General features: G+C 46.9%; 2 protein-coding genes across 4 annotated transcripts in view; both read left to right on the top strand.

The window, feature by feature from the left end:
- The first annotated feature begins 252 nt into the window (after positions 1-252).
- plcxd2 (phosphatidylinositol-specific phospholipase C, X domain containing 2) lies at positions 253-9,160 on the top strand. The gene is made up of 4 exons (XM_088922239.1): positions 253-364; positions 4,008-4,474; positions 6,382-6,623; positions 9,007-9,160. The coding sequence occupies exons 1-4, from the start codon at positions 253-255 to the stop codon at positions 9,158-9,160; spliced, it is 975 nt and encodes a 324-aa protein (XP_088778365.1).
- A 6,615-nt stretch (positions 9,161-15,775) lies between these two features.
- phldb2b (pleckstrin homology-like domain, family B, member 2b) overlaps positions 15,776-27,753 on the top strand; it is a 53,422-nt gene continuing 41,444 nt past the window's right edge. For all 3 annotated transcript variants that reach the window (XM_088920994.1, XM_088920995.1, XM_088920996.1), the window contains exons 1-5: positions 15,776-16,058; positions 16,613-17,000; positions 23,262-23,360; positions 23,824-23,947; positions 24,251-24,433. In XM_088920994.1, coding sequence (XP_088777120.1) covers positions 16,968-17,000; positions 23,262-23,360; positions 23,824-23,947; positions 24,251-24,433 — 439 coding nt within the window. In that variant the 5' untranslated portion in view covers positions 15,776-16,058; positions 16,613-16,967. The remainder of the gene's footprint in view (positions 16,059-16,612; positions 17,001-23,261; positions 23,361-23,823; positions 23,948-24,250; positions 24,434-27,753) is intronic.

A 27,753-nucleotide genomic window follows, 5' to 3' on the forward strand; every position in this document is an offset into this window, starting at 1 on the left:
ATTTGATCTAGGCGATAAGTAGTGTAATTTCGGACTAAGGAGATTAACGTGAGCAAAGCCCGTTTGCCCGGCTGCCGATGATCGAGTCCCGTGGAAGGCTGCCTTCGAGTGGAGCCCAGGTGAGGTGCCCCTCGGACGAGGGGGAAATGAGTTCCCGGTGTGCGAGTCTCCCTGATCTAGCCTGGATATCGACGTAGTTACCACAGTACAGACCGGTGTCAGTCATCTCTCCCAGACTGTTTTGCCATTTGGATGAGAAAAATGAAGATCGCGGATAAAGGCAGTGTCTGCTCTAACGCAGACTGGATGGGTTCCCTCTGTCCGGCTTTGTCCTCGATGCCTCTGAAGCACTTAGCGGTACCAGGTACGTACAGCGGGCGGACGTATGTGCCTCAGCCGAACTTCACCGGCGTGGGGCTGCGCTGGCGGAGTTTTACTCTGTGATCTTTTAGAGAGAGCGTTCAAGAAAATGATAACACCCGGAGCTGCAGAAGGTCGAGCGATCAGGAGGTCAGACTGACTCACAGTCACTCCGTGTCTGCAGAGCGCACGTTTTGTGAGCGTCTTGACGGAAGTGCGCTTCTGGGAGTTAAAGAAGAGATATGCTTTTAATATAAGTGACCATGGCCATTACATGCTCTCATACCATATCCTTTCGAATTCCCTTCACTGCTTTATTCCTTAAGAGTCACGGCGCGCAGTAGCTATACAGGAACACACTTCCAGGCTGTGATTGATCTCCGGACTGACTGTTTTTAATGATAATTAGTTGCATTCGTGCTGTTCTTCTGAACAAAGCGCTCGTCCGCCACCGAAGCGCAGTGCCACACCGGCTCCTCCACAGACACAGCAGACGAGGCGAAGATGTACCAAACAGCAAATTGCTTCGCCAGCTGCGTCACATCTTAATGGTGCCACATCTTGGCACCAGCCGAACAACAAAGCGTCCCGAGTCACCACGATGGAGTGATGGGTTTGGACGTGACCACAGGGTCGTGAGAGTATTCAACAACTTACCCTGCCCTGTTGCTGAAGTCGATAGATTGGTTTCTTTTAAGAAACTGCAGGATCAGACCCGCAGATCAATTGATTACCGACTACCAAATGGGCTGAATGCGGCAGATAGCCTAATCTCGTCTGTAACATTTCTCATATTGTTACATATGTAAGACAGCCGGCACAAGGACTGAAAGTAAAACACGACCACAGGTTTTGATCAGGGCGCAGGTGTTTTCGCTGTGCTGTTCTGCTTGTGCTCTGCTGTCGTGATAAAAGCTGTCCCATGATCTGGGGCTGCTCACAGGCATGTGCAAGAGTTTTACAGTATCGTATCCGGTCACCTGCAAACAGACTCTCCGTCCAGAAGCTGACAAGGACTCGCGTGTCTCATAGAGATTCACACAGCCTCCCCTTGCCGTCTCTTTTACCTTTATTCCTTGCGAGCAAGTGAAAATGTTACACTTTCTGTAGCGTACTTTCGTCCCCTGCGGGAAGATTAGGCTGTTTCTGGCAGAACTGTGCAGCTTTGCAAATCTTTTCTAAGGTCCTGTGAGGTGGCCATGGACTGCAATATGTGTCTTCAGGACCTGGCGTGTGATTTGAGTGCACTGCAGTGAAGATGGGCAGGGCTGACGAACTGTACTGCCTGCACTTACGGCCATTTCTGTTCTCCGTGCGATTAACCTAGATGCTCATGCGTGAGTGTGCCTGATTGTGGTCGTCCCAAAGGCTTGCTTCTTTTTATCCACAGTCTAAGATCTCTGTTGACCTGAATTTGAATTGCTGTCCTATTTTTTCTGTCCTATTTTTGGCCCGATTGTACAGTGTACACTGCCGCACAGACACTTTTCTTAGAAAGTCCCATAGCGTCCTGCCGTTTCGCCATGGGTGTGAGCAGTAGGAGCACAGCTGTCTTCTTCCTGTGGCTTGTTTAAAGAGGATTCAAGATGTTAATCTTGCAGGGGGGAGATCTGCCTTGGTGCTGACCCCAATCTTTCAGCCTGTCTCTCCCCTCCCCCCTCTGCACAGCTGTTTTGTTACCTGTCACATGGAAGGTCATGCATCTGCCTCCACCTTGTGTCTTGCAGGGAGCACTACCTTCAAATTTTGTTTAATTTACAAATGACGAAAACAGGTAATTGTTTTTTAAATCACCCCCTTCCTTCAGGGACACCCAACATAAGAAATGCGTTATGCATTGTATCTTAGCATATTTCAATAAATGTTTGAGCCTAGTGCAGTTCTGCAGTTTTATTGAATGGCGAATGAGCAATGCTCATTAACATTGCTACACAGTGTCCCCATCTCCCCCGTGTGAGCTTCACTTATTTATGTGCTTGTAAATGCGTTTTGAACTCCTGCATGATGGATGTGCTCTTCTGCTGTACTCCTCTGCTTAGGGGTTCTTTGCTATGCATGGCTGCTTCAGCTGGTACTTGAGTCATGCATTATAAAAGTTTAATAAAGGCCTAGCAGACCAGTGCAAGACATACAGAATGCAGGGCACAGTCATTAAGAGTTGGTGAAGCAGTACGTTTCACATTTAAAGGTGATAGTGAGAAGTGCAAGGTAAAACAGACAGTACAGTATCAGGGAAGGTTCCCGTGTTAAAAAGGACACCACACTCCTGAGCTTAACAGGACATCGCTGTTGTGTCCCACCTGTTCCTCTATTATTCCTTTATTTTGTGGACAATGTCTCCTTGGCCATGAGAATTGAGGACCCATCATTGACACTCAGTGGGGTAATGTGAGTGAAGAAGCTGGATCAGGGGGATCACAGCAGCATCCCTGAAATACGGACCTGTGAGCCTCCAGCCTGCTGCTGCCTACCTCACTAAGGCCAACCTACTGTAATACAGAATCAGGAATGATCTCCCTTAAGACTCTAGGAGTCACCCTCGTGTAAGAAAAGAAAGTTCTGCTTATTTGGAGGTTCTTATACTTCAATCCCACCTTCCATTTACTCCATTCGATTTCTAACTGCTTCTTCCAATTCAGGATCATTGGGGAGCTGGGGCCTATCCCAGCAAGCAATGGGCTCAAGGCAGGGTACGTCCTGGATGGGACGCCAGTTCATCACAGGATAGAAACAGACACATTCACATTTTTACACCAGGGCCAATTTTTCCAGAAGCTGTCAGATATTTGTAATCACTCCTGACTTCATTTCCTTACCTAAAAGGCTATAGATACTGTATGTAATCACCTTCTCTCCCTGGCATTCGTAGTTTGCGACACTCCTCCGCCCCATCTCCAACTCTGCAGCTGCTGCTTGGTCACTCCTCACTCTGCCAGGGGGTGCAGACAAGTTTATTGTGAATGAAAACTCTCCACAAACCTTTCAATGTGCTTAAATGGTGCTGTGGTGGTGCTGTTATTACTGGTGAAATGTAAATGTGCTTGTATATGTGAATGCGCAAAACACTGTCATGTCCTAAAATGTACAAATAGTAGTGATCAATACCACTTAACCAAAGCCTACAATTTATATAGTTTATCCAAAAACCCTCCCCTGTAATGACCTGAAAAACAGTCTGTGGTCGATAAACGTCTCTAAGGCAAGTGAAAAACACAGACTGTTAACAATTCCAGGAAGTCGATACAAAGAGAAACAAAGGAGCAGATGAGATGTGGCTCAAGCTAACAACTGCTGTGACAAACTGTTTTCAGAAGGCTGCCATTCACACGTCCTCTGGCAAGTCTAAGGGTCTTGGGAAAACACACAGCATTCTTTCAGTGCTGCACTGCACTTTCTCATCCTAACCCTGCAAGAAGACCTGCAGACCTTTTCAAATAAAAAGCAGCAATTTCTCACTCACTGTCTCCACCACCCATGCTCTCTCTCGTCCCATCAGCCTTTCTCCAGAAGTTAGGGTAGGTTGCATTGTTCTCTCATGCCACCTGAGACGTGTCGCAAGTTCTCTGACACAGATCAGGTCATGTCACTGATTGTCTCATACAGGGACGTGTTCATTTCCCTCTAACATGGCCACCTCACTGTTGCAGGATCGCACGACTCCTTCAGCTTCTGGGTGGATGAGAAGGCTCCTGTGGGGCCGGACCAGAAGGCGGCGGTCAAGCACCTAGCCGGCCTGTTCCGCTCGCTCGCCAAGAAGGTCATGAAGAAATGGTCCATGACTCAGAACTTAACCTTCAAAGAGCAGCTGGAAGCTGGCATCCGCTACTTCGACCTGCGGGTGTCCACCAAGCCGGGAGAGCCGGGGAACGAGATTTACTTCATCCACGGCCTGTTCGGGCACAGGGTGTGGGACGGCCTGGTGGAAATCGACACGTTCCTGGCGGCTCACTCGAAGGAGGTGGTGTTCCTGGATTTTAACCACCACTACGCCATGGGCGAGGCCCATCACCTGTACCTCATCGCCATGCTGAAGAAGGTGTTTCGACACAAGCTCTGCAAAATGGACAGCGTGGAGGAGATCACTCTGGACTACCTGTGGCAGAAGAAATTCCAGGTAAGGTCTGAGCTTGTGTTCTTATTTCAGGGGTGCAGAACTGTGACCCCTGAGGGCCACAGGGTCACCTGTTAGCTTTTTTGTTCTACCTGGTTACATGCATGTCTGAAGCTGCCGATGAGTCAGACACATGTGCACCCTGCTGGCGAGGGACGCTGATTCTGAACTGTGCACTGAGACTCTAGCTTACCTGCTTCTCCTGGGGGTTGAGGGTTGCAATGCTGCAGTCTGTAGCTTCTAGCCAGGCAGCACGTGGGAGCCCACTGGCAGGACAATAAGATAGACCGCAGACCTAAAATACCAGTCCCACCTGGGACCTGAATGTGGTCAGACAGGACAGAGCCCATTTGATCCCAAGGCCTCAGTGTCTCTCTGAAACACATGCCGTCAGCAGCAGCTGCGCTGTTAGCATTGCCCCATTACTGTGGGCTAGTCTGTTCCCCTGGGATGTGGTCCGGCTCTTTGGAGATGGCATCAGAGGAATGTTTCTGGACCCGATAGGCTGAAACACTCTAATGAACATCAGTGAGTCTGAAGTTATTAGCAATTAGAAAAACCTCCGAACAGTGGGTTTTGGAAATAACCGGCAGTATCTGTCCTCGTGCAAAAAATGAGCTGCTGGGAGAAGCAGGAGAGGTTCTGTGGGGCAGCCTACCGTGAGGAATTTCTAAAAGCTCCTCTCTACCTCTGACCCCAAACAAATTCATTATTTTATCATCGTTCCACGGTATTTGGTGGAGCCCGCAACGGCTCCAACTGCAGGGCTGAGGACAGGGGCGTGTCTCTGACGGACAGAGGGGAGTGTGCGGCTGTTTAAACAGGTGACACAGGCAAAGATCTCTGGCTTGTGGAAAGGTGCCCAGGACAGGATTAGAACAGATTACAGCCAAGTGCGGAGAGCACTCGTTATCCCTGAATGTCACGTGAAACAGAACGACTTGACTATAGAACTTGAACAGAAGCCTGTTCCCGAGCCTCAGGCCAGGACTTTCAGCGGCTGATGTGTCAGTGGCCGACCTTGATCCCCAGGGCCCTTCAGAGAGGACAGAGCAGTCAAGTGGTAACGACCTGACACCGTGCTGCTTGACTGGGCGATACGTGCGACAGCTGCCTAAAGCATCAGCCAGGACTGACGGACAGGCGACTGGGATAAACGAGTGTTTGAAGGATTATGGACAACCTGGAACAAACAGCACAGTGTAGGAGGCAATGAGTCTTCTTCTGCCAGCAGATTCTCACAGTGACGCTCTAATTCACTGCGGTTCAAGAGGGATTACAGAACCACCCCTGTTAGGCCCTTACAGCGCTGTACAATGGTAAAAGCAGAGTAACATGCAGTAACGCCTGCTGGAATCACAGTGAAAGCCTGCTGGAGCATACAGAGGCATGGCAGGTTTAATGATTCATCAAAGGGATGCTGATAGTAAGAGATTAGACAGTAAGGCCGGTGTTAAAATGCAAACGTCCTGCAAACCTGGGGTTGTAAAATCTTGAGAACACCATTAATGGGTAATTTATTGAGGCTCAGAAATAACCTAAAGCTGCGAGATAGTGTCGACAACGGAAAACTTCTATAGGTGCACTTGACTTCGACAATACTGCAAAGGAACAAGTGAAGGTTTATTCCATGCTGAGAAGACAAGAACAGAAACGCAACGTTTCGGCTGTGGAGCCTCCTTCTTCTACCTACTTGAACTACTTTGATAACGCTGCATGTCTCTAATTGTCGTGCCAAGCTGACATCCGCTGTAGGCCTCGTGCACGATGTTTTTTACACATTTTGGGCATGACTTTCTGCATGCAAACACGCGCACTTTCTTCACCTTTCAGACTTCTGTAGGCTTCTGCCAGAGAGAGGTAGCGCTCTGCTTGAGTGGCTGCCGCCCTCTGTTTCTGCTGCCCCGCAGGTCCTGGTGTTCTACCACCACCCCTCGGCCGGGGGCTGCCCCTACCTGTGGCCGGGCAGTAAAATCCCCGCCCCCTGGGCCAACACCACAGACGCCTACAAGCTGATCGAGTTCCTGGAGACCACACTGGGGGAGAGGGCCAAGCACGGCGCCTTCCACGTGTCCCAGGCCATCCTGACCCCCCGCGTGAAGACCATCGTCCGCGGGCTCATCAAGGGGCTGCGCACCCACCTGGTGGAGAGGTCTGACTCTTCAAGACTCCCCCCGGCCACCTCTTCTCCCCCTCTCTTTCTTTTCCCTGCTCCTGTCCCTGCTCTCATTGCCCCTCCTATCTCTTCCGCTCCTCCGCTGGCTCTGTTTGGTCATGTGGTTCTGACTTTCCGTCTCGCACCCGAGAGCACGGCAAGTCTACCTTTCATTTCTGCGTAGTTTAAAAATATGTGAAAATAGTGTCAGTTTAAAATAGATGCATCACACAGATAGCAATAGATGCACAGGGACACAGCACAGTTTGAATTACTACACTGTATTATCACAGGGCACATACTGTATAACAACGCTATAATAAAAAACGTTTAAATTAAATAGTATGGGCGGTAATAAACATATCCGCCAGCAGATGGCGGTATAGAATAGGGAAGCTGGGTTTTAGTGATGGAGGCCGCAGTGTCTAACAGCAGCGGTCTAAATCTATTAAAAAGGTTGAGAAATAACACACACTCACCTTCGTCATTGCTCTATTTACTCATAACCAAACCTTAAATACCATTTACAATGACATGTTTGGCTGCTGAGCTACAATCAAATACCACTGATTAATTACTAAGCATAATTATGGATTTTCATTCATTATAATTATAAGAAGTTTACTCTATTTACTGCCCTTCATGGGTGGCACAGTAGTTGACCTGGGGCCCCCGGGTTCAATCCCAGGGGTGCTGTCTGCGTGGGGTTTGTATGTTCTCCCCTTGTCTGTGTGGTTTTCCTCCTGGTGCTCCGGGTTCCTCCCACCATCCAAAGACATGCCGGCAGGTTTGGGTTCTGGGAGAACTGGCCCTGGTGTGAGTGTCTGTGTGTCTGCTCTGCCCCATACTGATGCCCTGTCCAGGCTGTACCCTGCCTGGCGGCCACTGCTTGCCAGGATAGGGTCTGACTCCCCCACAGCCCTGAGCTGGGTAAAGACGTTAGGAAATGGATACCACCCTTCATGACTCACCAGCTCGATGTTATTTATGATAAAACAAGGCAAAGATCACAACAACAGAGACACATGTAGCACAGATTAAGACAGTAAATCAAACTGAATTAAACCTTTTTCCTACGATAGCTGTCTCTCGTGTTGTGAAACACCCACACATCTCCACACTGTATTACCTTCCCACAAAGCACATATCGCTGCTGGACCCCTGCTTTGCACAAGGGCAACAGCAGATAAGCAAAGGGAAATAAAGGACTGTTTTCATTCCCTAAAGATAAAATTGAGACACAAAGAACTCTCTTCTTGGTAAAGACAGAAGCTACACAATATTTCACTGGCCCTGAGTCAAGCAATGATTTTATTTCTTACTTTCTAACTGTGTTTCAGTGCCCTGGGGGTATTTTTATAGTGGCTGCTTCTTTGTTTTCATGGCCGGTAAACCCACTACAATGTTTCTGAATTCCTAAACCCCTGTTCATAAAATCATACAGCACCAGAAATGCCAGGCAGTTCAGATGCTGGCAGGGAAACGCCCTTATCGGTGTTGTACAGATTTGTTTAATCCTCACAGATTGCAGGACTTTGATCTGGTGCTCTGAAAAGTCTGAGAGAAACACTGTGCTCCAAGATTACCAGGAAAATACCAGGTCTGCCTTCTTTGATGGAAAACTTGACCAAGTTAAGCCAGGGTGAACTCACAGGAAATCTTGAACAGACACTAGTCTCCGAGGAAGTAATTCAATTTACTCTGATCCTGGCCAGAGGACGCCAGGGTCAATGAATCAGAACAGGATTGTTTATTATCCCAAAATACACTTTCGGCGAGTCATCCAATTTCCTCCTATTGTCTTTCAGACTTTGCCAGTCTCATGAATATGCAAATGACGGCCTGCCGTACGCAAAAGATATTGAACACCCAAGTGCGAGTTGTTTTTGTAAATGGTCGAAGACAATCCCTATAATTATCCCTGTTAATTATTTAACAAAGCCTCCTTTGTGATTGCGATTGGGGAGTGTAGCTGATATTCAGTATAACCACCCAAAGCTGCAGGTTTGTAAATTGGCTCGTACACATTTTGTTCTTCCCCTGAGTACTGCTTTAGCTAGTGCACAACACTTCACAGTCAGTCTAAATCACTCTACTTGTGATTGCTCAAGTAATAGCAAGCTTACTCAGAGCCCTGCTAAAATTAAAATAGAGTGGAAAATCCACTTTTCCCACAACAGGTGCTCTAAATATCAATCATCTGCATGAACATCTATGCCAGGCCTGTATAAATACCTGTGGCCAAGCTACCTGACACTGCTTGATTTTGAGTTTTGCACCAGGTCATGTTCATACTGTATAATATCTTTCTCAAGGACAAGAAGACAATTGAAGGACTTCTGTCCATGCTGATGACTGCCTCTGTCTGTGTCTGTTCCAGGAACCTCCCAACCATTATGAGCTGGGTGAAGGCCCAGAAGCCTGGGGCCAACGGAGTCAACATCATCACCTCGGACTTTGTGGAGCTGGTGGATTTTGCCACGACCGTCATCAAGCTGAACAACCTGCTGCTCCCTGACAAGGCTATAACCTGAAGCCAGAGGCGCACCCTCTTCCCTGTGGGCAACAGTGGGCAACTGTGGGCAAACTGCTCATTCCGTAGTAAAGGAAAACTGACAATTTACCCAAAGGGACAACTGGGGCCTGTCTGCTAAAGAGGGGTCTCAGATACTGCCCCGATACCTTTTTTGAATAAGAGAGTCAGAAATATAAAGATCATCAGATGTCAGACCCTGCACTATAATTAGATGACATCAGTCTTTAATCCAGATTTCCCTCAACAGCTGTGCTCCATCATAGATGGTGTGCATTCAGTAAACTACAGGCAAGGAGCAGTACCAACCCGCAGCCAAAGACAGACCACAGCAAATCAGTCAAGCAGAGCAGCCTCAAGCACTGTGTGAGTCTGCAGTGCTGCCCTCCTGTTTCTGAGTAAGCTTCAGAGCACATGTTTAAGAGTTCCCTGTGTGTATGCAATCAGCCATTCGAGAAATGCCAGCATTTCCCACAGAGGCACATAGTGTTAATTCTCTGAGTCAATGTGCTGCTGCAGAGCTTTCAGACTGAACTGACACCAGCCACCCCATGCCTTTACACACAATCCTCAGTAAAGCATAGCATAGATGTAGGGTATTTATCAAGAATTTCACGTTATGATTAAGGTAAAAAAAGCAAATGTGCATTATTTTCCACAGGGTATGGTTTAAACAGTGAAAAGGCAAACTGGTGGATTGTAAAAATGACACTAATCTCTAATTCCTCTGATACTGCGTATGCTCCTATGAAACCCAGGATTTAAGCTTCTGCCTTACTTTAAGGATGCTGTATTGGTCTCTGGCATTTTTTAAATCCTTACTGTGGCATAGAAAATATGCTTGTCTTGGCAGGAGCAGTTATAGGCAGATGCATAGTTTGTCTCTTAAATAGGACTTGACAATTCGGAGACTGGCAATAACGACCTGGGAACTGAAGGGCTGGTTTCTTATTGTTTGGTGAACCACTGAAGGATCAGAAGTGTGACAGATGTTGAAAAATGGACCCTTGAAATTTAGCCACAAGCCACATTGACGCAGCCCAGCTCTGGACAGGGCAATGGGGCAGTTTGGAGTTTCTCAATTTGGATTCCTGATCGGGCCGCCAAACACATTCTCCTCCTGGCAGTCTGCTGTATCCAGAAAGCGGCCTTCTGAGCCCAAAACTCTACAGCTGCTGCTGTTTTTATGCCATTAGGATATTCAATGCTGACTGCTGAGAGGAGTCCAGAAAGGGAGAGATCTGAGGGGACAGAGTGTTCAAAATCCTCAAAGCCACTGAGAAAGTGAACCCGGGGGACCTCTTCAGGATCAGTGGTGAAATACCAACCAGAGGGCACAAGTGGAAACTCGGGAGAAGCACATTTAAAACAGAGCAGAAGGCGCTCTTACACAAAGCTTCACGGGAGTGTGGGACAAGCTACCCAGCCATGTTCCTGAAGTTAACGCGCGGGTTTCTTTCAAGAAACAGCTGGACGGAACCTGGGATCAATTAGCCACTAATTACCAAACAAGCTGGAGAGGATCAATGGCCTCCTCCGGTTTGTAACTCTTCTTCTGTTCTCAAGATAGGAAAAGGCACAGAAGAGTACCCACCCTGGGAATCTTTTGGCAACCGTATGCAAGGACAGACCTTCCACTACAGTATGCCCACGATGTTTTAATTAACATATAAGAGAAGTGTTTTCTAAATAAGGATCTTCTCCCCAGTTCTTTGCTTCAGATCTACTCTGCCATTGTAGTATTTCGGCCAAGATATTTAGCCAACAGAACTGAGGGCGGCTTGTCTTCGGCGTCTTTAATTAACTGCTGCTCACCTCTATGTGTCTGAGCTGCTCTTAAATCTCTCAGTTGTCAATAATGCGGACACAGGCAAAGCTGGAAATTAGGTTGTGTGACACACTCCAGTAATAAGCATTACTATTAAGCATTAATTATGCATGGGTTTCATTGAGAAGCCAGAGTGTTCTGATAATCAGTTCCTGGTACAGCGTTAATGCCAATTCTAGGCCCAATTACTCTGTTAAATGCTGAAATGGGTTATGAATAGGTCTGTCCAAGGAAATACTGTAATCATTGAATAGGTTCAATTAGCCTGAGAATAGGCAGTGGACTGTAGGGACCTACCCTTCATCAGACAGATGATCCCACTTCATCTGCGCACTGGCGTACCCACTGCTGTGTCATCAGCCCCAGGCTCCCAGTCCAGTCCCTTGTGTCCCAGTTTGTATAACCTTCGCTCCCAGTCACGTTTCGCCAAGAACAGACCAACATTCCAAAACTGCTGCTGGTCCACGTGCATCACCCTGGAATTTGTGGGGACAGGTTTTTCCCCTTCATGACCTGCTGTTTCAACTTCTACTGACTATCGAATTCAAGACAAATCTATTTTCCAACAACAAACATTCAGCTTCTGTTTTTCTCACCAGCAGGTCCTTCATGTCAACACTCTATGCAATTTGATATGATTTTATAACCCGTTTTGATGTGATAAAAAATGACTTTTTGATTTACAAGCAGCATGGTTTATATCTAAAACAGAATATCGGATATTCAACCAGACAGTACTTCTAATTTCGCCAATTACTTTTTTATTTAAAATGCAATTACAATTAAATTTTTCGAGATGGGAAGTTTGAAACTTCCATATGAAAAAAATTATTTTATCACATTCCGTGGAGGAAGCACTAGATGCTTTGCTTCCTGGCTGCAGATCTGTAAGTAATATTTGTAAGACAGAAGAAAGAACTAGGTGATATCATCTACAGTATGTCTCTGCACTGCCACAGCTGTTCTTGCCTGGGGCTCTGTTGGCATTTTGTACACGTAGTGTGGGTGATGGGAAACAGATTCCAGGAGACATTTTGTTTGTGTTTTTCTTTACCATTTAAGCTGAATCAATCCGGGGAATAGCCTTACTGTGTCTACGAGTTTCAGAGGGAAAACTGCATTCCTGAAAGTGTTTCCCAGATGATATCAGCTGCATGCCCTCGCACTGAGCCATGCACGGACTTGAGGCTGTGACTGTCTGATTGCTCTGTCTGGGTATTTGAATGGAGCCTGATTTTCACACAGTGGAGCCCTGAGGGTAGAGTCCTCCCCACAGGTGTATCTGATACCCCTACAGGCCTCACAATACCTTGTGATACATTGGCAAGACTGTTCACGATCACCTTTCAATAACACAGTGTCGTTGAAAGGGTACTATGTCCAGGAGTAGTGTAGATATTCATACAGCTTTACAGCTTATTATTATTGTTGTCTTTTCTCTTTTTTTGTGTGCATTAATCTTTCTCATTGGATGTCAGTGATCGACTAATTTCTAACACTGTGATTCTCAACAGCTATACTGTGATATTTTGAATGCCTGTAACAGCACCAAGGCAGAGACTTTATGACAAAAGACATTCACTGCACTGGAATGTTGTATTGGAGTCAGGAACAATGTGGCAGCAGAGATGTGTTCAAGAACAAGCTTTATCTTCTCTAGGTTATATTTCATTCCCAGGTTCAGTGTTTTGTTTGGAAAGGCTGCTCAACTCCTGGTGCCCAGAGAGAGAGCTTGAATTTATAGCGCAGTGCGACACTTAAAGGGACATTGAAAGCCATGAATTCTGATCTGATGTGTAAACACAGTGCAAGCTGTTGAATAGGCCACTTGTCAAGATAAGCAGCAATTTGCAAAGTCTTTGTGTAATTGAAAAGCAAACAGTAATGGGAAGATGCTGTCCTGTTATGCACTGTTGGGGGGCTTGATTGCTCTGGACAGAAAGTCATCAGGAGGCTGGCAGGGGTGGACTTGTGGGTGAAGGGGATGAGAAAGATCTGTCTGTGCTTTAGGTGTGTTTGCATTTTTATGAAAAGCACACAACTTCTTTAGTAAACCCAAACTGGAAAAGCTACGACTTATTCCTGAGGCATGCACCAAAGTGTGTTACTGCACATTGACATATGCTAGCTATTCATTGAAAAGACAGCAACTCTTCCATTGAAGTAGGATGCGTTTTTATATGCTGAATATCCTTGAAAAGCTTTTAAACTATTACTGTTAAAGGGTTGCTGGGCTGTGACAAGCCACATAATTGTAATGTCGGAAATGTTGTGTGGGAAACTCACAGCTATGGGTTCGATAAGCCAGTGGTGTTCATTAGGATAAATTCTGCTGATTGTAACCAGAATCCCTGGTAAAACTGTTTGGAATGTTATACGTCACCATAGCAACAGTGTGGAGCTCTAAGGTAATGGATATGTAACTCCATTTCAGAAGAAGTAGCTATATTTTACATGAGGTCATTCATCTCTGTATGCAAGAATCATAAAAGACAGTGAATTTGTGGAAGACAGTGAAGTAATTGGCTTCATCGTCCAGCTGATACTCTCTTTAGTAAATAAATGTCAGATATTCAGTTTGGAAAACCCTTCTTTGCATGTCGTAATGTTGTTTTGGAATGAAAGCGCGCCACCATTTCCTGGCTTATTCAAATTCATTCATAGTGTCAAAATCCTTTTCAGATCCTGTAGACATGCTGTACAATCAATATAGTGTTTCTGTGATGCACTTTAATTAACTCTTTCATGAGCTGTTATACTAGAGAGGGTCATGTAATAGTTGAGAAATGTTTGAAATAAACCAAGTTTTGTGAAGTGGCCAAATAAATCATTTCAAACTGACGTGTTTTTTTTTCTTAAAGGGGAAAGGGTAATTTATTGCATTCTTAATTTAACCAGTAAAAATATATTTTTTAATGTAACAAACAGTACTGATGTAGTGATGTGACCATGAACGTTTATAGCCTATTGCTTTGTGATTTATATTTATCTGTCTCCTGCAGTTACAGATTCAGTGTTGGAAACTTTTCCCCCCAGAGTTTGCTCTGAGAGGGTTGTCTGAAGATGCAGTAATACGTCTTTGCTCACCAGCAGCAGCTGGATCGGACAGGTTGAGCCGTGGTTTTTGGAGAAGCAGACAGATGATTGTAAATGAGAAGACACGCTGGGAGAGTCAGCCCTCTCATGTTCAATCAGCACAGAGTCATTACAAAAGTCGTTCTAATCATAGTGTACTCTCCCGGTACACTTTTTTTTCTGTAAATAATGCACAGATAATTCTTTATGCTAGAGCATTTCACCACAAACATATGGGCAGCACACAGCAGCCACTCTGCACCTGCAGCCCCACTATCGGGCCGATCGTGCGGAGAGGTGAGAAACGACTGCACTCAGTGAATTAAGGAAGACATCTAGGGAGGCTAGAATGATCTTTCCCTGGAGCGCCAGTGTGAGTTCTCTTCCGTCCTGCTCTTATGAGCCACACCCGGTAATTGGCTAAACCAAGCACCTTGATTTAACATCCCAGCTGGAAGAGGACACCTGCTCCTGCACATTGCTCCAGGTCACCAGCCTGGGGCCCGGATGGGAAATTCTGGTCGAGAGGAAAGTGCGCCACCTGCTGGTCGGCCAACACCGCTTGCAGGAGTGAGCCATTTTTCCCCCCCTTAGAAGCCTGCCAGCTCCTCACTGGGGAGGCCCAGCTCTGGAGATCAGCCTGAGGGTGGCAGTGCTGCTGTATGGCATCCTGGCATTTCCCACCCGACCGAAGGAAAAAGCTCAAGGAGAGGTTTCCACACTTTGGGATTGAAAGTTAAGTATCTTAAAGTCAGCCAGCAGCCATGTCACCCTGCAGCTCCGCAGGTGTGAGCCTGGTCAGTACCTGGATGGCAGACCTCCTGGGAAAAGCTAAGGTTGCTGCTGGAAGAGATGCTCGTGGGACCGGGGGGTGCTCTCCCTGCAATCTGTGTAGGTGCTTATGCCCCAGTATAGTGACGGGGACACCATACTGTAAAAGAGGCACTCTCCTTCGGATGAGACATAAAACTGAGGTCCTGACACTTTGTGGTCATTAAAAATCCCAGGGTGTTTCTTGAAAAGAGTAGGGGTGTTACCCTGGCGTCCTGGCCAAATTTCCCACTGGCCTTTACCAGTCATGGCCTCCTAATAATCCCCATCTCTGAACTGGCTTCATCACTCTGCTCTCCTCCCCGCTGAGAGCTGGTGTGTGGTGAATGTACTGGTGCATCATCCAGGTGGGGCTGCACACTGGTGGTGGTGGAGGGGATCCCCATTACCTGTAAAGAGCTTTGAGTGGAGTGTCCAGAAAAGTGCTATATAAGTGTAAGGAATTATTAAAGTCATTTTAAAACAAGTGTAAGGTTGATAGTCTAAAAGTAGACAACACACAGACAGAGAGAGAGAGACAGAGAGAGCAATATTTGGATAAGGAACAAGTAATAGGTTTATTCCCTGCTGAAAAGAGAAGAAAGAAAACAACACTTTGGCCGTGGAGCCTTCTTCAGGTAAATTGGATAATTGGATATTAAATCGGATAATCATTTGGATAATTCCATCTTGATTTGACTTGTAGATAAGACATTTGAGTTTACAGCAGAGCAAAGAGCTCTGGAGAGACCTCCCTCTGTGTGTGTGTGTGTGTTGAGTCCTGCTCCGTTAATGCCCCCGCCGAGCCCGAACTGCCCCGCACTGGAGGTGCTCGCTGTCGTCCTGTATAACCCCACCGCAGGCCGGGGGAAGGAGAGCTCAGGATCAGCACGATCACACGGGCTCTCTGCCCGGGCCGCAGCCCAGCTCAGAGGCTTCCTGTTTACTCTGGAGATCCTTCCCCCACCGAGAAACCTGAAGCAGCCCCGAGCCGCTTAGGTCTCCTGAACCGGAATCCACGGCATGTTCCGTGGCGATTTCCGCGGCGATAAACACGCCGGATCCCGCGCTCCGCCACGTTCCAACCCGCTCCGCTTTTCCGCTCCGCAGCTGCGGGTCCGAGCCGGACCGGACCGGACCGCGCGCCTCCGCTCACCGTGCCTGGTCTGGACTCGAAGCCGGCAAGGTATGACGACGAATCAGATCGATGGATTCATTACAGTTGGGCTCAGCTGGAGACCGTCCTCCAAAAGATTTAACGTTTGCCGGAACATCCAGCGTTTTCCGCGATCACTGCGATTTTAAGAATCCTTGCGAAGACTAGCCTTTAACCCCCCTCCCGAAAACAAAAAAAAAATTAAAAGAAAGTATTTTTCAATAGCACACAGCTTCGCATCTTGGCGCGGTCCCTGGCATCTGCATACATACATACGGTACATTCACACAGGAAACAACTCCTGGCCCGTGGAGACTCGCCGCACGGTCTTTGGCACTTCGCTTTCCGAAGCAGCTCCGGGAGGCGTCGGGTTCCCGAATTTCACACGTCTAGCCTTCTGTGAAGCAATGCGCATTAAAAAAAAAATTGGGCTGCTTTTGCTACAGTTGTTTTTTTTCCCACCGAGGTGGGTGGTGGAGAGTGGGGATTGGGAAATATACGCGTCTTTGGGGTTCCAATTTTGGGGGGGGGGGGTCTGATTTCAAAGACTCAGCTCTACACCTTGCTGTTGTTGTCCGCTGCAGAAAGTGGCTCCACGCGCTCCTGACTGGCCGGCCGGCTGAGTCCCCCGCGGTCCCCCCCCCCGGCCCGCAGTCGGCACGCACCCCGAGGTCTCCAGCTGCTGCGCGTTCCGGAGCGCGAGGGAGCGCGAGGGAGCAGCGCGGGCGGCGCAAGCGGACCGGCACCCGGCGAGCAGGGCTGCCCCCGGAGGCGTAGCGCGATGCCTCAGCGGCGCCGGACATCCCGCATCCCGGACTCCTGCCTGACACACACAACTTTTCTGCCTGCGTGCACACTTGCGCATCTGGATTTCTGACTGTTCTGGTCTTTTCCTTCTCCTGCTCGCTGCAAAAACCAAGAACAACTACAACAGCAAGAATGCCCGACACTGACAGCTCCGTTTCCAAAACGGTAAGTCGCTATCTGTTACCCGAGCAGGTCCTCAGAAGAGAATTGCTCTATCGAATTACGAACTGATCCCGTGGAAACAAACGGCTTAAAAAAAAAAGATCGATACCATAGTTTTTAAGTTTGCAGTGGTGCATTTTTGTTGTCGTTTTTTGTTGATAGGTTAAAAGTTGAAGAAACGGTTGAAAGGTGTCCTTTATTGGGGGTTTTTGCGTGTATCAAAAACTGGTTATTATGTTGTTGGTATGTCGTTAGGTATTGCATGCCGCTGTAGCCTAGACCAGGTCAGCTAGACGAGCCTTAACGCGATGAAAGTCTGCTTTGTTGTGTCTGGAGCGCCTGTCACATGCGCTAGAGCGTGCATAATTAGAATTCCTCCGGAGCGCGGCTCAGGGGCGGACAGGGTGTCGGGGCGCTACAGAGCGCTGCAGGTGGGGCACAGGGACCCGGGCTCCACACCCGGCTCTGCTCCCTGTCAGATGTCAGGTGTCAGCGAAGCGCCGATCCACGAGCCCATCTGTGCGATTCCACCCTCTCCCGAGCCGCATCCCACATTCCAGTGTTCACTTCACCCATAGCCTCAAGCGGGCATTTTCACATGGTAAGTTTCTGGTCTTCTTGTAAGTAATTATCCTGTCAGTCCACACTCGCGAAATAATTTAGCAGAAGCAAAACGTAATGGATAGCTTACTGTACATTCCTTGGAAGATATGCGAGCAAGCGATATCTCTGTTTCACGATATTAGTAGATGACTGCGACAGTGCTGAATCTTTAAAAGGACCTATATTCAGTTGTGAGGCTTTTTGAGGTGTTGTAAAGGACCTCACTGAAGGAGGGGTTCCTTCGATGGTTCAGGACCTGAGCTGAAACCTTGAATTCCCTCTGCCCTCTGTTGCTGATCTTCACTGTGTCCAGCTCTGCTTTTACAAACGTCTCCGCCACCTGCTGTCATGCGTACAGCAGTGCAGTGATTGTTTTTTCAGATCATTATTTCCAACCTATTAGTCTGTTTGCTGTACTAGTGTGGTGGGCCGTAGGCACATTTCAGGATTGCAGTGTTAAATGTCCTAAACTGGTGCTGCTCTTGAATAGAGAACAGTTGTGCTCTAGCTGTTCGTTGATATTGATAGATCTCACATCGGGTCTGAAGGCTGCTTGTGTGTGATTCAAGAGACAGGTAACCAAACAACCAGCTGGACCCCAGTGGTTTCTGAGTGCAGAAAGACAACTACTGCCTGTATAGGGATTAATGAGTTCCCACAGACAGACTGGACCTCCACCAGATCTTTGGGCGTATGGTTTAAATTTGCTGGAGCTGATGAATACCTCTTCATTCTGTTTTGGCTCTCCATTACGCCACTTGTGATAATAACGTAGACAGAGCGTTACAGCCTGCTTCCAGTTAAGGTGCTTTCAAGCAGAGCCAAAAAAGCAAATGTTAAGGGATCTAACATGCAAGGGAAGTCTTCCTCTGACTTATATGCGGTAGGAAAAGGAAACACTTTTAGGTCAAAGATTATCCAGTGTTCATTTAATTTTTTAAACATTTTCCTTTGAAAAATGAAAATGCAACTACTCTACCACTCTTTTCATTTAAAGAGATGTTCTGCCCTGTGTAAAAATTCCCTGTGAAGCAAAACAAAAATCAATACACAGATATGGAACAATTTCAGCTAATACAATTCACAGTAGTTTTACTTTTTAATTCAGCATTTAATCAAGTTGTAAGAACATTTACAGGAAAGGTCCTCAAGTGTCTTTTCAGCAGAAACACTCCTGCTCCCTATTGACTCAACGTGAAAAAAAGTCTGTAGAATAAACCTTGGAGGCACTGTCTCTTTCTGCAAGCCTTGGTGCTGTGATGTTTCTGTCTCTCCAGTCATGTCTATAGGAAAAATATCTTCATTTAGTCTTTGCCCTCCTATGCCGGGAGTGCAGGTTGTGAGCTTACTGTTCTAGCAGTGGAGGAGACTAGGCACTCAATAACGCACAGGAAAAAAAGCAGACAACTTCGGCCTCCTCCCAGTTTCCCCTGAACACAGTGGTACAGATCAGCCATTTCCCAGACCAGCTCCACTCGGACAAAGCTTCATTGTCTCCAGCTGTGAACGTCAACAGGATTCTTACTTTGAATGCATTGCAATGTACGGACTGCATGTGTACCGGGAGGCCTTGCCTTTTAATTCTTTGTAAAGATAAACATTCCCCTCAGTGAAAGAATAAGACGTTCCTGATCTCTATGTCAAAATAACAGGGTCTTTCTGATTGTAACACAAAATAAACTAAAAGCACGTTTCTCCAAAATGTCACTGAGGAAAATATTGAGATATTGAAGTTCAAGTCTGTGATGCCCTTCCCCTCATAAATTCACAGTATGCCAGCATATGCATTATAAAGCTGGTAGCGCACAATGAGATCATTGTACAGTAGCAGAGCCTAGCAGAGACACAGAGTAGCTAAGCTGTATTAAGTGCCGTGAAAACTTTGAAAGACTGCTGTCACATTCGTTATAAAAAGAAGAGAAACAAGTGCTTGTCGTCAGATCAAGTTTGTTTTTAGCAGCCTGAGGATGAGAGATCTTTTGTCTGAATAACTGTAGCAGCTGGTGAGGAGATGTTAACGCATAGTAGGTGGCCGAGGTTAGAAGAGAGCGAGGGGGGTGTTCTGGAGGATGAGCTTTTAAATGACCATGAGAAACCTCTGTGGAGCTCCAGCGGCCTCTTGCAGCCAGCCCACAGTTCTGTTCTGGGGTAGGCAGCTTGTCATAAAGTATGAATCGTGTCCAGCTGTCCCTTCATCACGCCCTGTCTGTGCTTCAGCTGAAGTCCCTCCCTGAGATCCTTCAGCAGCATATGGTATCTGTGGAGGTTGAAATGTGAGAAATTCACCATTCTGCGCACAGCTGGAGCAGCAAATACAAGTCTGCCCACTTCGGTTTTAAACACAGGACAAAGGTCACCGATCCTGCATTGATTCTCTGATCTTGTGAAGTGTGTGACCCGTATTTCCGGTGAAGGCATCACCTGCTGATCAAATGGCATGCCTCTCCTGTGCAAAGCTAGGGATCTTATAAGTCATCCTGTGAGTTTCTGTGAGATACTTTCAGTTATCCAATAGCCATGTCCTGTGCCTGGTGCTTTTGCAGTATCAGCTAATATAAAGGATTGCTATCCATCACCTTCACAGTTCATTGCATTCTTTTGCTTTGGATATAGCTTTATAAATACATTTTGTGAAAAAATAATTTTACTTATCAAGATGTTAATAGAATGTGCCTCAGATATGTAGCTGACACCTTTGTCCATATGTGCTGTATAATGATCATGTACAACAAAAATATTAATTTGGTGCATATGTAATGAACCATCAAAGGAAATGATCAATCTCTCCACCTTTAGACCATGCTTGAGCTGAAGTTCTGTGCTAGAAATACGTAATCTGTGCCTGGTTATTAGATCAATGAAACATGGCCAAGAATTTAGTCAGTCACTATTTTTATATCCCAGGGCAAAATACCTCTGTGTTATTCCATATGCAGCAAAGTTCAACAGGCCTGCTAGATAGCCAGTGTTCTGAGACCTGTCTGGGACTGAGCTGGAACAAGACGTCTCACACAGAGAAGGGTGCTGCGTTATTAACTTCACTCCATCACAGCTCTCTTAAGATAGCTGGGTATTGAACTGTGTTTTACTGTATATTCTACGATGGAGGTTCCACTTGAGTATTAGAAGGCCCACCCTGATTGTAACCACAACAGATCGCTTCATGATTGCACTTCTAAATTGTCAGCTTCAGTCGAGACCTGTAAACAAGACCAGGGGAGATAATCTCATCTGTTGATTTTTCAATCCAGATACATAGATAGAAGATAGGGGTGTTTGGAGCAATTAAGGAGACCAGTAAAGGCCTTTTATTCCCTGAATAATGATCCTTCAGCAGCAGACTAACAGATGTCTTCCCCACCTTGTCTAAATATGTCACTGGGTGGTTTCCTGGCTTCCCTCAGTGCTTGCTATCTTTATTCCAGCAAAACATCTGAATTAATCCAGCTTTCCCTTTTTCATCAAAGCTGGTTTTAGACGACTGTGGGATGTGATGCTTTTTTGGCACCGGATGTCAATGTGATTCTTCTGAGCCTGTCTCTCTGTCTGCCTCCAGCTTTGACAACATTATTCTGATGAGTACAACATGTATAATATTACAGCTCTCTTCTCCTGGTGGCCTGCTGAACAGGGGGTGTCTGGTGCCATGGAGGTCAGAAGCCATGCACACCCAGTGATTATCTTATCAGTCTCCACACTGCTGACATTTAATAATAAATCCTCACAGGGCTTGTCCAAACAAACGGTGCACAGATCACCCTTACCTCCTTTCCTGACAGAGTGCTGCAGAGCCCAGTTATCCCTTAGACACCATGACCAGCAATTTGGAGTTCAGACTAAAGCAAACAGTTGTGTGCTAGTTTTGAGCCCATTGCTAAATATGGTGTGTCTTAAATAGCAGCCAGCTCCGTCGTTCAGTGTTTTCAAACAGGGTTTATTTTGACTGTGCTCCAGGCCATGTTTTCCTGTGTTGTTTTCAGCCCAAGTTCGCACAGGCAATTGAAACTTGGCATAATGTGCCTGATGGTCTTAAGAGCCATGCCCAGCCCTCAGCTCTTCCTCACTTTGTAGTTAGTGGTAAAGACTTAACCCTGGGTTAAATTAGAGGCTGGGTATGATTCAAAACCCTGCACTTGCCTTACTGTTGGGTACATGAAGACATTGCACAGCATGTGCTCTGCATCTGAACAGGCTTGCTGTTCTGCAACCCCTTCACCTCTTCAGTACAGGCTCATAGGCTGCATTCAAAAACCCTTTAAAAATGTCAACAAATCAAACGCAATGTGAAAAAATTAAAAGCATGGCGCTGGCGGGGCTTATAAACTTCATCCATAAAAAGAAAAGGTTTAATTAGAAGAGCCCAGTTGTGTTTATGATCACCTGCACAGGTTTGTTTTACTCCTGGTGTGCAGATTTCAACAGGACTTGAGCATCTTCAATACAGTATGTATTTGCAAAGCATTTTTGAGTTGTCACTTTTTCCTGAATTAAAACATTTGTAATTGATGAGATCATCAGAGGTCCCTTTATGGGACAGCCTGTCATAAAAATTGCAAAATCAGAATAAGCAGTTTATTCCATTGTTTTCCACCAACACCATTTCTGTGTGCTCTTGCAACAGAGGACAATGAAGTCGTTGAGCAGCCGCAGCAGAAATGATGCCTCTGGGCTAAAACACGCTGAGCACTGAGACTGCATCCAACAACTTTGTTTTCTATCCCACATAAATATGGACGTTTGTGGTCAGAGGTCCAAAGTGAAGAGTGGCTTATGTGCTTTTTTCCACATGCCGCATTTCTAGCAGGACCACAACGATATCAATCGCAGGTCCTGTGGCAGTCCAAGAGGGTGCTAAGAAGTGCTATAGTCTCACAGATTGTATTTGGCTGAACCACTGGGATTTGCTGTTATATTTCCTCTAGCTCCTCCAGACTGCCCTCTCTTAAGTTCAGGAACTGCTACAGCAACAGCTGGGTGGATCTCCAGGTGTACCTGTGTTGTAAAACTCTTGTATTGTACTGCTTACTATCAGTGTTATAATAATAATTTCTCACACTTATATAGTGCTTTTCTGGGCACTACAATCAAAGCGCTTAACAAGTAATGGAGAATCCCACCGCCAGCACCAATGTGCAGCCCCACCTGGATGATGCGACGGCAGTCATAGTGCACCAGTGTGCTCCCCACACATCAGCTATTAGTGGGGAGGAGACCGGTGATGAATCCAGTTCATAGATGGGGATTATTAAGAGGCCATGATTGGTAAAGGGCAGCAGCAATACTTCACCTCTGGGCCTTCTATTGGTAGAAGAAGCTGTCTTCCAGGGATGTGTGAGCAAGCGTTGAGCACAGAGCTGATCACCTGAACTCAATGTCAGAGCACCGGTCTAGTGGTAAATCAAGCCTTCAGTGTTTTGTGGTTGTTAATCGGCTGCCTGAATGAAGGGCAGCCGGGCGGACAGACAAGAGGCCTGATCTTGTCCTCATGGGGTTGGCTGGAAGGTGACCGCCGGTACCGAGCTGCTCCCAGCCCAGGTGATGGTTAGACTGTAAGCTGCGCAGCCTAGCCTGTACAAGGTGAGCAGGTCTTAGGTGCTTCCCTGTCTTCCAGCCTCCAGGACCGTGTGTGCGGGATGATGTCACAGTCTGCTTTCCCTGCAGGATGCACCTGAGCCGAGGAGGGACGGACCCCAGCAGACGAGCTCTGCAGGCCTGGAGAAAGAGGCATCGGCACTCTCCAGTACCCCTGCTTCTCCCAAGGTCAGTGCTCCTGCTTCTCCAGGAGTTCAGGCCATATCCACAGCATGGTTTGTCAACTTCGAAGTCTAATCATTTATTACTTATTAATGATCAATTTATTATTGGGTTGACACTATCGTCATGCAAGAACACAGGAAGTTCTGGAATGAACACCTTTTGTTCTTGAAAACCTTTCCCATGATGTCAAGAAAGCGTTCTATGAGGCCTGCTATTCAACACTGAGAAACAGATCTCCAGTACTCCTGAAAAAAACAGTGGCCAGAGTTTGTTAGTGTGGGGCGTGAATATTTGGGCACTTTCAGGGCCTGTCAGTGCACTGGAAAACCAGAGCGTCTCGCCTGAAAACGTTGAGTGCTCGGTGGCTTTTGAAATACATGTGGATGACATCCGCAGTGGAAGTGTGCTGAGGGAGTAGGGCCCAGAGCCTGGGGTAACAGCAGCCCTGTGCCTGATCTTGCTCCAGGGCACCCCTCTGGACCTCATTGACACTGGGAAGGGGCTGAAGGTGCAGACAGGCAGGCCTCACCTGGTGAGCCTGGGCAGCGGGCGTCTGAGCGTCGCCATCACACTGCTGCCCCTGGAGGAGGGTATGTAACCAGCTCTTACACTTCTGGTGTTCTCGGAGATCAGTTATTAAAATGCAATTACAGGCAATACATCACCAATGATTTTATTAAAATAGAGATTAGACTTAATCCATCTGCCAGAATAACATTTTTCATGGGGAATTTGTCTTCAGCATGGTAGCTGTCTGTAGTGCACATCCTCCTCGTTGTGTCTGAATGCCATCTTCTTGCCTTTGAAGTTTCAAAACGTAAGCCCTGTTGAGATCGACGGATCAAAGGGTTTTTTTTGCGGGACGCGCAATGATGAAGACGTTATTGTTTCAGGGATCACCCGGATTGGCCGGGAGGATGCCTCCGCACCCCAGGATATCACGATCGACGGCCCGGGAATTGCTGCAGAGCACTGTCGCATTGAGAACAGGCAGGGGGTGATCACGCTGGACCCCTGTGGGAACCTCTGTGCCCTGGACGGTGTGCCAGTGACCAAGCCCACACAGCTGACACAAGGTACGGCCAATCGCACGCCTGCCTGGGCTTGATAACAGCACATCTGTTGTACACGGGGATCTGATCCACGTCAACCTTCAGGTTTGACATGCTGCAGGTCTCAGTGTAAAATTGTAACAGTTAGCCAGAGGAGAAATGTGCATCTGTTTTTAAAAAGCTGTTTCAGCTTTATTTCTTTGAAACGAGGTGAGCACCCTGAAATATCCGGCGCCTGATTCTGGTTTCTGTTCTTCGTACGTCAGCTCTGATCCCTGTCTTGCAGCACGTTCGTTCGTACACGCAGGGCTGGAAAGTTCACAGCCTGGGCCTCAGGAAGTGTTTAGTCTGGGCGTTATTTGTGCACAGTAACTTCACTCCTGATAATTGCCTGGTTTGGAGGGAGAAGTGACCTTACTTTGCATAATTGCTTGGGTTGGAATGCGAACAATTTTCCCAGTAACTCAGGCTGTTCCCAGTGATTCACGGTTTCTAAATGAGTGGGAGAAGGCGGCGTTTATCTCGGCCTCTGCTGTGGCTGCTCTGATTATCAGCCCCTCAGGTAAATATTGAGGCCTTTGACAGCATCCTCATGAGCACACACTTGTTCTGTGTCTCAAAAACAACGCTCCCATAGAAACCTCCATCTGTCCTTTCTTGTTTAGATTAGTTGGCTGCTTTTCAGACATTGCTGTTTGGCGCAGCATGGGGGTGTCACAGTATTCCTAATGAATGCTGTAATAGCAGCCTCTTACAACTCCCACACTCGCAGAATGAATCCACCCAGCAGCCTCACGCTTGTGCTCAGCACTCTGATACTACGCTGGCATTTCATCTGCAGACGATGACGTTTAGTTAAAGGGGGCTCAGTCCAGTGGGACAGATTTATCACAGGCCTAACAGAAGATGGCGCAGAACCAAAATCACGGCCCGCTTCCAGAGCGCAGAGAGCGCGCTAATTAACATCCAGGCCGCGTATGCTGTGTGGAAATAAAACATGGAAACTGGTGCTTAAGATTGTCCTGTAAAATCAGGTTCCATTGCAGAATGCCGTTTTAACGTTGTTAGTAAATCAATAAAAAGTTCCCCCAGGCAGCGGTCTGGAGTTAATCAGCAGAAGTTCGGGAAGTGGGTTTTCCCCTGTTGCAGTGGGTGAACTGATGGCTGGACTATGACTCGAGCTGTTTGACAGCCTGCTGGGTAATGGATTACATCAAGTGCTTGCGTGGGTGTAGAGTTCTGTCAGTACTCTGAGCTCTGTGTTGCAGAATCAGGGGCAACACTGGGGTTTGGACTATGGCTGTGTACTGCACTGTTGTCAATAGAACACATTGTTTCAAAGTGATTGCCATGTAGTTTTGATTATGTAATTGCCAGCAGCTGTATCACCCTGCACCTCACAACTGGCCCCTACTGAAGCTCAGCAGGCATGAGAATGGGAGACCTCCTGGGAAAGCTAAGGCTGCTGCTGGAAGTGGTGTTAGTGGGACCAGTAGAGGGAGCTCACCCTGTGATGTATGTGGGTCCTAATTCCCCAGTATAGTGGCAGGGGACACAATACTGTAAAACAGGCACCGTCCTTCGGATGAGGTGTAAAACCGAGGTCCTGACTCTCTGTGGTCAGTAAGAAAAAGTCCCAGGGCGTTTCTTAAAAAGAGTAGGGGTGTTACCCCGGCTTCCTGGATCAACTATTCTCCCAGACCTTCATCAGTCATGGCCTCCAAGTAATCCCCATCCATGAACTGGCTTCATCATCACTGTGTTCTCCTCCCCACTGAGAGCTGGTGTGTGCTGAGCATACTGCTGCACTTCGACTGCTGACACATCATCCAACATCATCCAAGTGGGGCTGCACACAGGTGCAGGTGGAGGGGATCCCTATTACCTGTAAAGCGCTTTGAGTGGAGTGTCCAGAAAAGTACAATAGAAGTGTTATTATTATTATTATTATTATTATCATTATTATTATTTATGTATCACATCCCATGTAAGAGAGGCTTCTCAGACTGGTGGGGCTCAGGCTGAGCGGCTCATTTCACTGGTGGTGCAAGGACTGTTGCAGGAGCCACATTCCCAGCAGTGAAAAGCTAACAGGCTTGTTGACTGTCACACTGCCAGTCCACAACACAGACAAGAGGGAAAACACAATAAAATGTAACAAGAAATAGGCACTGGAGTTTATTTGGGTTTTTTTTTCCTCTCCCGTTGCCAGGGAGAGGTTGCCAGTCCTTGGTGAAGCTGTTTGTGATTAAAACAGAGAGGCAGTGGTCACTGACCTCAAGACAACTTGTAGCGCCTCCTGGATTCTTGTCCAAACGTGCACAGTTTGGACCGCTTGGAAGACAGAGCCGAAAACCATAAAGCAGATCAGCACAACACATTTTTAATTCGTTTTTGAGAAGACGTCTGTAGAGACTTTCAATTTTCTCTGAGTTCTGATTTGGGATCTCCTCAAAATATTCGGAGATGTCAGCAGAAAGTAAGAAACCTGAAATAGGGTTTTTTTCCCCTCGTCTCTCTCGGAGAAGGGTGCCACAAGTATTTTCCGTTGAACATTAACTCCTCGTTAATGAATAAGGAAGCCCGTTTAATCGACAGCCGCCGGTTCACTCGCTTACTGACAATTCTAGAAGAGTTGTAGGATACCTTTGGGATTATTTTTTTCTTCAGTTTTCTCTTATTGTTTAAAAACGAGCAAGAGATACTAATAAATGAAAGCAATACAGGTATAATCAAACTACAAGAAAAAATATTTATAACAGCATATGAAATAAAATGCCCTTTATAATGCTGTTAATTCTACATATCAAACTTGTAAATAAGTAGCGCTTCGAACTGTATCTTTAAGAAAAAAGAATAACGGGGGGAAATGAATTACTTTTCCCCGACTTTAAAAAGCTGTAAGAACATACCAAGATAAAACGGGGGGAAGAAATATGGGCGTCTGCTTGGGAAAAAAACGTTTTTTTGCCTCGGCGCATGTAAGCGGCTTTTGAACCTTCGTGGAGCCGAAACAGAGCGGTTGTCACTGCGGCTCAGCGCGGCGTTGGTCCGAGTTTCACCCCGAAGTTCAAAGGAGAACAGCCCCCCCACCCCTCACGGGGAGTTAGTGCGCTCCTGGCGCAGAAGCGGTCTCGCTCCAAACTTGCGGACCCGCGGAGCCGCTCGGAGGGGTGGCGGTGGGTCTCTTTGACGAGAAGCGAGCTCTTTGTCATGCAAATCCCCGGAGCGTGTTCCTCTGTCGGGCTTTCTGAATGGAACATAGTAAAAAGGTCAGTCCTCGGCGCTGGAAAACAATCGCGGGGCCAGTTCAGTAACTTCACAATGTATCGATGACTCTTTGT

Source organism: Atractosteus spatula, chromosome 7 (assembly GCF_055471065.1).
Source record: "Atractosteus spatula isolate fAtrSpa1 chromosome 7, fAtrSpa1.hap1, whole genome shotgun sequence".
NCBI lineage: Eukaryota > Metazoa > Chordata > Actinopteri > Semionotiformes > Lepisosteidae > Atractosteus > Atractosteus spatula.

Coding starts and splice junctions, on each gene's coding strand:
- plcxd2 (XM_088922239.1), top strand. CDS start 253: ATGAGAAAAATGAAGATCGCGGATAAAGGCAGTGTCTGCTCTAACGCA. Junction 365..4,007: donor GAAGCACTTAGCGGTACCAG/GTACGTACAGCG, acceptor TCACTGTTGCAG/GATCGCACGACTCCTTCAGC. Junction 6,624..9,006: donor CGCACCCACCTGGTGGAGAG/GTCTGACTCTTC, acceptor TGTCTGTTCCAG/GAACCTCCCAACCATTATGA.